The 9,909-nt window shown below is 57.0% G+C and overlaps 1 protein-coding gene across 10 annotated transcripts; it reads right to left on the bottom strand.

Moving 5' to 3' along the window:
• Positions 1-3,498: 3,498 nt before the first annotated feature.
• ADAD2 (adenosine deaminase domain containing 2) lies at positions 3,499-9,510 on the bottom strand. 10 transcript variants are annotated; one of them, XM_054452650.2, is made up of 11 exons: positions 8,987-9,463; positions 6,427-6,642; positions 6,066-6,206; positions 5,668-5,715; positions 5,454-5,579; positions 5,208-5,358; positions 4,957-5,124; positions 4,610-4,839; positions 4,285-4,528; positions 3,890-4,031; positions 3,499-3,795 (listed from the first exon to the last, which is right to left on the bottom strand). In XM_054452650.2, the coding sequence occupies exons 1-11, from the start codon at positions 9,393-9,395 to the stop codon at positions 3,691-3,693; spliced, it is 1,980 nt and encodes a 659-aa protein (XP_054308625.2). In that variant the 5' UTR covers positions 9,396-9,463; the 3' UTR covers positions 3,499-3,690. The 10 variants fall into 10 exon arrangements, with proteins under 10 accessions (XP_054308625.2, XP_054308626.2, XP_054308629.1 ...); XM_054452651.2 differs by having other exon boundaries at positions 3,890-4,010; XM_054452654.2 differs by lacking the exon at positions 6,427-6,642 and having other exon boundaries at positions 3,890-4,010; positions 8,987-9,510.
• Positions 9,511-9,909: the final 399 nt, after the last annotated feature.

The following is a 9,909-nucleotide window of genomic DNA, read 5'->3' as shown; positions in this document are numbered from 1 at the left end:
GGCCTCCCAGAGACTTCCCAGGTCCACACTTCCACTCGGCACACTCTGTCCCAGAGTGAAGACAACACACGGGTCAGCACGGAACAGAGGGTGCCCTGAGCTGCAGGAGGAAGGATGGAGTGACGGGATGGCACTCGGAGGAGGCAGCACTTGTGCCAAGTGAAATTACATCACTTCCCAATTCAAATATGCTACTGTTGGCAAAACTTACACCCAGAGGAGATACGGCCAAATAGACGTTAACAGACCCGCATTTCAAAAGAAGCTTTCATCACCACCCCGCAGTAATGAAAAAGCTGAGTCAAAAGAACTCAGCGACTCTGATGTCATGAAAAGACTGTCTTGGGAGGAAAGCATTGGACAAGCAGATTTATGCAATGTGGGAACAAATATTACTTATTTGGAGGAACACAACAGAGTTAATGTCGATTTGAGTAACTTGTTTACCCAGTGATTATGTGATTAATGAACACCAAAAGGCTCATTGCATCAAACTGAAGTTTGAAATGGCTGGTATATTTCCAGATTTGGTTGTAGTTCCTACTGCAGTACAAAAAGTAAATCAATTTAAATTATTTCCTGGGGAAAACAATGTGTAATACACAGGCTAACAGGCTTGGGTGTTTTTAAACCCCCCGCTCCATCCCTGAAAAAAAAGAGCCATGAGAAATCATTATTTCAAGGTTGGCCTGAGAAGTGTTTTTTGTTTGTTTTTTGTTTTTTTAAAAAAGCAAAAACTAAAGGTAAAAATCCTTGTCTTCTCAAACAAGAAATCGGTGCTTTCCTGGCTTTCCAGGCCCCGTGGACCATTCCTGCTGGTGCAAACGCCTCTCTCTGCAGTCCTCCTCACTTAGCAAGGGCTCACCTCCTGTCCTTTGCACATATGAATTGCAGCTCCTCCTGCCTCAGCTCCCCTCTCCGGCCCTCCCGCCTGCCATTTTCCCAGCCTGATGCCCCCAGCTCCAGCCTCGCCTCCCCGCAGCCTGCCAGCCTGCAGCTCTTCCCTGTAATAGCATTGGCCATCCTCCTGACCTCCTGCAACAGTCGGGAAAGAGCAGAGCAGAGAACGCGAAGGAACCTTAGGAAGGATAACACCTAGTCCTTGTTTTATAAATGAGCAAACTGGGGCTCAGAGAGGTTCAGAGTTTCATCCAAGGTCATATAAGGAAATCCAGCTGCAGCCCTGGGTGGTGACTGCAATTGAAGGGCTTGGAAGCCTGGCGGCCTGCACGTTACCACAGCTCCAGCCCACCTCAGGTGCTGGGTGCTCTTCTAGAAGTTACCTAACTGCACCTTGCCAGTTTCCTCACCTGTACACTGAGGCAATGATCGCATCTATCATGGCGAGCTGTGGGAGGTTAAAACAGAACAGATATGCCACGCATCAGGCCGGGGCCTGCTGGAGCTATCTGATCTGTCCACTGGTGCTGTTTCCTCTACCCCACCTCCCTCAGATTCTCCCATGTCATCGTCACTGTGGGGAAAGGAGACAGCATGAGCCCAGTGAAAGCAGACGGGCAGACTGGCCAGGAACACACCCCTGAGACCAGCTCTCTGATTATTTCTCTAGATGAGTCAACCCACATGCACGGAAGTTAAGTGGCTGGCCACGGCCACAGCCACACATACCCAGTGGCAGAGACAAAAGGGGGTTGGAGGGAAAGGACCCAATCTCACGACTTCAACATCAGGCTGGGCCCTGAGTGACAGCTCTGGAGGGAGCTGTCTGCATTGATCAGGCTTCTCCAGAGAAACAGAACCAACAGGATATACAGAGATGCATTGCGAGGCACTGACCCACACGATATGGAGTCTAAGCAGTCCCACCATTTGCTGTGTGAGTGCTGGGGGCCCAGGTGGTGGTGTTCTAGTCCAAACTAGAAGGCCTGAGAACTAGGAGAACCAATGGCATGAGTCCTGGTCCAAGTCTGAAGGCTAGAGACACAGTAGTTCTGATGTCCCCAGTTCAAGAGGAGAGAGTGAATTCACCTTCCTCTGCTTGCTTGTTCTTTGCAGGGCCTCAGTGGATTGGATGGTGCCTGCCCGCATTGGGGAGCGCAATTTTCTTACTCAGCCCAATGATCAGATGTTAATCCCTCCCAGAGACACCCCACAGGCACCTAGAAATAATGCATTACCAGCCATCTGGGCATCCCCTGGCCCAGTCAACACAAAACTAACCATCACACCATCTTTGACCAGTGTCCCAAGGCCCACATGGGAGAGCAGCCTGTGGTTCTGAACCCCGCAACTGCTGGGGATGCAGGGAGGGAGTCACAGGGCGGGGGCCACAGGCTGGCCATGGTCCTCTACCATCCCTGGGCCCAGGTCCCTGGACTTCAAAGCTGTTGTGCTCCTGGCTCAACGGATGTAGTGCCCATGCTGGCGAGGCTCCAGGTGTGCGTGTGTGCGTGTGTGCGTGTGTGTGCGTGTGTGTGCGTGTGCACGTGTGTGCGTGTGCGTGTGTGCGTGTGCGCGTGTGCGTGTGTGCGCGTGTGTGTGTGCGTGTGCGCGTGTGCGCGTGTGCGTGTGTGTGCGTGTGCGCGTGTGCGCGTGCGCGTGTGCGTGTGTGCGCGTGCGTGTGTGCGCGTGTGCGCGTGTGCGCGTGTGCGCGTGTGCGCGCGTGCGTGTGTGTGCGCGCGTGTGTGCGTGTGTGCGTGCGCGTGTGCGTGTGTGCGCGTGTGCGCGTGTGTGCGTGTGTGCGTGCGCGTGTGTGCGTGCGCGTGTGTGCGTGCGTGCGCGTGTGTGTGCGTGCGCGTGTGTGCGTGCGCGCATGTGTGAGTGTGTGCAAGCACACGCATGCTTTTAGTGTTACCATCATCTCTCCCCATCCAGAGTCAACAGAGTGCCTGATTGCCATGTGGGCTTACTATGCTACCCTGGGGGAAAAGGAGAGAACTGCCGAGCCCACACCGGGCAGGAGCACTGTCCCTCTCCACGGTGGAAGACCCAGGCTCTAGCAGTCCAATGCCTCGCCCAGGTCAAACAGCCGGGCAGCCCAGGGAAAGCACTGATGCTGCTCATGCCCTCCCCGCGCCCTTCAACACGGGGCTGCCCCGACCCCACAGCACCCTCGAGGGCCAGGGCAGCTGAAGCTCTGACCAGGGAAGGGTGTTCTCTGCCACTCGCACACATCCTGGGGGCCCAGAAAGGCAAGGATTTGGAGCCCCAATAGCGGCCAGAGGACAAAATGCTCACACACCCAAGCAGCCTGCCCTCCCGCCCTTTACAACACCCACAACTCATGGCCTCCGTGGTCTCCTCCAGCACACAGGCTGGAAACAGGAGGAAACAGGGAGGTCACCTCCCCTCCTAAACCTGCCTCCAGCCCTGTGAACAGGGGCTGGGGTGACAATTCAGTGGCTCAGTGAGAGGATCCAGGTGGGACCCAGTGAACACAGGGCTTCCCAAAGGAGGAGTGAGGGGCTCTCCCTGCAAACAAAGGGCCCCTGGCCACCCCAACACACACACACACACACAGCCAATTATACACACAGGAACCAGAAATACTTATTTATTCAAGCCCAAACGTGCAGCAGCAGCCTCCCAACCACAGCAGGCTCCTCCTTCCCTCCAGCCCCAGTTTCACCCTGCACAACCCATGTTCTCCCCACAGCGCTCCTCAGATAGGGCACTCCCCCAGCAGGGGTATGGCTTGGCTCCGGGACCTTGGTCCCGCCGAGGCCGGCTTCAGTTTCTGAATTTGCCCACCAGTGGCTTTGAGGGCCAAGCCCCCAGGCCCTGCTGGTCCAGGAGGAGAGACAGCTGCCGGCGAGCCTCCTGGTAGGGCCCAGCCTAGGGCAGGAGATGAGAGTTGGGGTAAGAGGGGGTACCTGCAAGGGGCAGGGACTGCAGGGCTGGAGAGGGACCAGGACTTGGGGAGACCGACCTTGGCAGCCTCGTAGGTCTTCAAGGCCAGAAGGTAGGGCTTCCCCACAGCCCTGGCCGCCTGGTGAAAGGCCCGGAGAAAGGAGGCCTTGCAGAGACGGGAGGGAGGCCCCAGGGCAGCACTGGATGAAGAGAGGATGCCACTGAGATTAGAGAGATACAAGCTGGACCAGCAGGCCTGCTACACACCTCACACTACCTCCTCTCATACTGACAATGTCACAGGAGTCACAGGGCAGGCAGAGGTATGGCCACCACTACAGAGCTAGTAAGGGGTTGAGCCAAGGGGTTGAGCTAACGGGTTGCGCTGGGATTAGACTGAGGTGAGGAAGCTCATGCATGAGCCCTCCATCACCAGGACCCCTCCTCAACCCGGCCCCAGGGGGCCCTTCTCACTTGGCCTTCACACGCCCGGTGGCCACATCCACAACCTCGATGCCAGGGTCCCCCAGGCTCCAGTTGAGGCTCAGGCCACGGCAGCTGTCAGGGGTGGGCTCGGAAGGGGCCACCGGGGGCCCTGCAAACAGGTGCAGGGCAGTCCGGACGTAGGGAGGTGGCAGGCATGGCCCCAGGACACTGTCCAGGCAGGGCCGGGTGTGGATGGCCCTGCTCAGAGTCGGAGGGTCGTGGCATGAGTCAGCTGCAGGGCAGAAGGGACAGGACAAGGTGAGCGACCTCCCTGCCCTCCCTTCTCAGTCCCCAGCCCTCGCCACATGCTCACCCAGGATGAGGCTAGTGCTGTAGAGTGGGGACACCAGGTGGGCCAGCAGGGCACCCCCCAGCCCCAGCACGGCCCAGCGTGCCAGCTTGTCGCTGGCTGACAGGCAGCCCACGTGGGTGTCACAGAGCGAGGGCGCTACGTAGCACACAGGCTTCAGCTGCCCGAGCACGTGGGCCTGCAGGCGCATGGGCGGGCTGTGCGGGAGGCCACCTTCCGAGGTGGGGGGCAGGCTGCGGGCCGGGAGGGGACAGACATCAGCGTCAGGGCCGCTCTTCTGACCCTGGCCCCCACCCAGCAGCCCAACCGAGGGAGCCCCATCCCCCGCCTGCCCCGGGGGCCCTGCATACTAGATGTCACGGGCCGCGCCCTTGGGGGTGTTGCTGATGTAGAGGTGCAGGAAGACGCGGGGCTTGAGGGTGAATGGGGGTCCGGGTCCCGGCTGGGGGGCCAGCACGGACTGCTCCTTGCCCTTGGGGCCCCCCTGTGTGGCCAGCAGGAGCTGCCGGAACAAGAACCTAGGAGTGACAGGCAGAGGGTGGTTGGGAAGACCTTGTCCTGGCAAAAGCTGCTGTCAGGCACCCACCCCACTGCCCCTCACCTCAGCAGGGCCCTGCGGGCGATGACCAGGCCATGGCAGTCATGGAGCTGCTGGCCTGAGAACTCCAGCCAGCCAGCACAGCAGCTGCTGCCGGTGCCCAGGGCCACCAGCTTGTAGATCTCCTTCACGTGGCCCCTGGCACCTGGGATCTCTGTGCAGGAAGGGGCAGAGACAGCCCAGCCTAAGGCAAGGAGCTTGAGGGGGCCCTTCCCAGGGGGCCAGGGCCGGGGCTGGGGCAATCCCTACCCCTCTCCAGGATGAATCCAGCCACAGTCCCCTTACAGGCCCAGTAGGGCGAGCGCTCGTCCAACAGGAGGTCAAAGCCGGCGCTCACCAACGCTGCGCAGCGCTGCTCATGGGTCAGGATGTTCTCTGCGCCAGGGCGAGAGAGTGCAGGTAGAAGGGGGGCCCGTGCCTCTCCCCTCGACACTACAGCCTGGGTCCGCGAGAGCTCACCTACCTACGCTCAGGGGGGCCAGTGGAGGCCGGCTGGAGGTCTGGGGGGACTCTGGAAGAGGCAAGGAGGGTGGGCTGGTATGGGTGCCAAGGCCCACCCTCTATCCCTTAGGAAGCCGAGGAGGCAGGGAGAGGAAGTTTTCATCTTCCAGACACAGGACATTCCACAAGCTGCTCTTCTAGCAGTCCCTACCCTCAGTGTCCCCAGAGGACATGAAAGCAGGGACCGGCACATGTCCCCCGCCCCAGCTCCCTGCAGGTGATGTCCTGATGCTCAGATGGTTCATGCAGCAACCCACCTCCTGCTCACACGCACAGCCACTTCAGCCTCCCCAGGGGACTGCCAGCCTCAGGCCTCTTGTCCCCAGCTGCGGCTCAGCTGCCTGGCCCTCCCTCCATTACCTGGGTTCTCCAGCTGACTCCGGATGTAGCAGAGGGCAGAGAGCGCTGCCTGCTGTTTGGCCTCTGTCTTGCTATTCGCAGTGCCCGCAGGGCAGACCACCCCATCCAGTTCCGCGCTCACAGAGAAGGGGAAGCAGGGACCTGGGGAAGGAGCCAGGTGAGGAAGGAGCCCCCTGGCCTTCGCCCTGTGACAGGTACCACCTCTGCCTCCTCCTGACACCTGACATCGAGGACGGCCAGAATAATGAGACCGTGACCACCCTTCCCTTCCTCCACCGGGCTCCATCGCCACCCCATGCCGTGTACACCCTTGGGTGCCTCTGCAGGCTGTGACCCATCGCTGACTCAACCAAGTCCTCACCCAACTCCTCCACAACAGGGATGCATGACTTCATTTCACAGATGAGCAGAAACGGCAGGCAGTTTGCCCAAGTTGTGTCAGGACCCAAATCCAGGTCCCCTCTCCAGAGCCCACGCCACCCTGTTCTCAGGAGGAAGACTCTGAGCACTTCCACCTGCCACAGACACACTGGTTTCATTTCCTCTCCTCCAGGGGCTCTATATTTGAACACTTTTTCTAGGAAACAGTATCATTTTGGGTGTTACTTATAATACAAAAGAGATGAAAAATCTGGAACTGGGATCACATGGTCAAAGGTGCAGGGTTATTTAATTTCACAGTACTTGCTGCTAAATTGTTTCTCCCAAGGACTGCGCCTCTGGGGATTTCCCTTTTGGAAGGGAACCCATTTCAGCACTCCTCACTAGCACTGAGATCTGTCTGCTCTAAATGGGCATCAAAACCAGCAACCACAGACAGACGTGGAAGGGATGTTGGCCTTAGAAAACCAGCACGTGGCTGCCATCCTAACAGCGACTGAAATTGGGGAGAACCATCAAAGCATGATTTTCTAAAACCACAAGTGACAATGTTATAGGGACAGGATATCTACATGATCTCCAAATGCCTCCCCTGGATGACTTATTCAGCACAAAGGAGAAAGTGAAGACACCTGGTAGATGCCACCCTAGTCAAATCCCCACAGCTCGCATCGCCAGGGGGACAAACCAAGACCACACACCTCCTGGTGAGATGTGTGGCCAAGGACTTGACATCACTTCAATAACACATCACCTGAACTCAGTTCTGAGGAAACAGACAAACCCAAGCTGAAGGACATTCGCAAAACTACCGGCCCTTACTCTTCAAAGACATCAATGTTGTGAAAGACAGACAGGAACTGTTTCAGGTAAGAGATTAAAGAGGCGTGACAGCTAACCGTAATGTCATACTGGGGTGGGAAACAATGGCCATGAGGTCATTACTGGGACAACTGGCAAAATTTGAATGTGAATAGAAATTAGAAGATGGTATTATATCAATGTTAAATTTCCAGGATTTCATAATTGTATTGTAGTTACATAAGAGATGCCTTTGTTTTTAAGAAATATACATGAGGCCAGGCACAGTGGCTCACTCCTGTAATCCCAGCATTTTGGGGGGCTGAGGACGTGAATTCAAGACCAGCCTGGCCAACATGGTGAAAACCCATCTCTACTAAAACACAAAAAAATTAGCTGGGCATGGTGGCACAAGTCTGTCATTCCAGCTACTCGGGAGGCTGAGGCACAAGAATCGTTTAAATTGGAAAGGCAGAGGTTGCAGTGAGTTGAGATCTCACCACTGCACTCCAGCTGGGTGACAGAGCAAGACTCTGTCTCAAAGAAAAAAAAAAGAGGGCTGGGCAAGGTGGCTCTAGCCTATAATGCCAGCACTTTGGGAGGCCAAGGCGGGTGGATCACCTGAGGTCAGGAGTTTGAGACCAGCCTGGCCAACATGGTGAAACCCCATCTCTACTAAAAATACAAAAATAAATTAGCGGGGCTTGGTGTGGACACCTGTAATCCCAGCTACTCGGGAGGCTGAGGTAGGAGAATCGCTTGAACTCGGGAGGCAGAGGTTGCAGTGGGCTGAGATCATGCCACTGCACTCCAGCCTGGGCCACAAGAGTGAAACTCCATCTCAAAAAGAAAGAAAAAAGAAAAACAAACAAACAAAAAAAACATGAATGTATTTACAGGTAAGGAGCATAATGTCTGCAATTAACTTTTAAATTAAAACTCTGGGCCAAGTGTGGTGGCTCACGCCTGTAATCTCAGCACTTTGGAGGCCCAGGAGGTCAGACAGCTGGAGCCCAGGACTTCAAGAACAATCTTGGCAACATGGTAAAACCACATCATCTCTACAAAAAAATACAAAAAATAGCCAGGTGTAGTGGAGCCCACCTATAGTCCCAGCTCCTCGGGAGGCTGAGGCGGGAGTATCACTCGAGCCCAGGAGGCGGAGGCTGCAGTGAGGCAAGCTTGTTCCACCGCACTCCAGTCTGGGCAACAGAGTAAGACCCTGTCTCAAAAAAAATCCAAAACACAAAACAACCACTCTGAGTTAAGGGATTTCAGGGGTATGTATTGAAGAAGAGGAAATAACGGTTTACCTCCGTATCATGCACACGGTATTACCCTTACCAAACTGTGCTTAATAACGTCTTTAAGTCAGGGGAGTGGCTCCCATTCCGGTATCTCCAATGCTAGCATGGCAACTTAAATTGCATGTAAGTGGCTCTAAAAACGTATGCAGAAATACCAGGGGGCCTTAACCTCCCTGGAAGTCAGGTGGGCAGAACGTTCACCTGCCATGACCCTTTCACAGTTGAGCATCTGGTGTGACTGGTGATCCTTGGAGATCGCTGCTCACAGCAGGGTCCACCCCAAGGTCGCAAGCTCAGGCCAGGTCCTGCTCTGGCGGTGTCTCTGAGCATAGGGACCAAGGTCCACCTTCCCCAGACCCCCTCCCCACGTCCCGGGACCCAGCCCTCGGTGGCTCTGCCCTCTGGCACACCCATGCCCCGGCCCGGCCTCACCTGGTGGCTGGTCCTCCCGGAAGAGCAGGAAGATGCCCAGGCTGGCCGCGTACTCCGTGAGCAAGGACACGGCCTGGCTGGCAGGTGGGTCTTTGAGCGGCAGGCTCAGCCCTGCTGGGGGCACAGGGACCCTCGGGCCCCTCCCCATCTGTTCCCCCAAGTTTTCCCATGTCCGGGCTGCCCCCAGTTCCCCAACTCCGGCCCCTGCCCCAGGCCCACTGTCCCTCAACACCGAGACCTGGGGCCGCCCGCCCTCCGCGTGGTCCATCGCGGGCGCGGGCTCCCAGGCACCTTGGGCCTGGGTGGGTAGCGGTCGCCAGGGGCGGGGCTCGGGGCTGATCCGCAACGATGCAGCCAGGCGGGGCCTCCTGCGACTGCCGTCGTCAGCGCCCTGAGAAGCCGAAGCCATGGCCGCCAACGAAGATCTGAGGCGCTGGGCCCTATCTCGCGCTGCTCTCGCCCTTTCACACGCGCAAGGCGGGCGCCTTCACGTGGGGAGCACGCAGACAAAGCGTGGTGAGCTCCACCCCTGCCATACGATGGCCAATGAGAGCCCTTAGGTCTGTGATGGATAGTGCACCCTGCCAATGGGAAGGCCAGTCTCCCAACTGCGGCGGCTTGGATGCTTATGGCTGAGGCCAACGTCCCATGGCCTAGGCGGAAGTTCCGGGGGGTGGGTGAGGGGTTGCTCTAGCAGCTGCTGCTTTAACCATGGGTGGTCGCAGAGACTGGAAGGTGGAGGAGGAGGATCTGGGGGCCTCAGGTCCAGTTTCACACTCTAGCTCCTGCCCTAGGCCCCTAGGTACCTCCACATTACAGGCTACTCAGCTGCTTCACTGGCTGAGCCTGGAGACTTCAACACAGGAATTAGGGGTTCACACTGTCAGCAGGATCATTGGATATAAAATTTCACTGCAAGCCTT

Source organism: Pongo pygmaeus, chromosome 18, assembly GCF_028885625.2.
Source record: "Pongo pygmaeus isolate AG05252 chromosome 18, NHGRI_mPonPyg2-v2.0_pri, whole genome shotgun sequence".
Taxonomy (NCBI): Eukaryota; Metazoa; Chordata; class Mammalia; order Primates; family Hominidae; genus Pongo; species Pongo pygmaeus.
This window is presented reverse-complemented; position numbering and strand designations above follow the sequence as displayed.

Coding starts and splice junctions, on each gene's coding strand:
- ADAD2 (XM_054452650.2), bottom strand. CDS start 9,395: ATGGCTTCGGCTTCTCAGGGCGCTGACGACGGCAGTCGCAGGAGGCCC. Junction 6,207..6,426: donor CCCTGTTGTGGAGGAGTTGG/GTGAGGACTTGG, acceptor CTCCTTCCCCAG/GTCCCTGCTTCCCCTTCTCT. Junction 5,359..5,453: donor TGGATTCATCCTGGAGAGGG/GTAGGGATTGCC, acceptor CTTCCTGCACAG/AGATCCCAGGTGCCAGGGGC.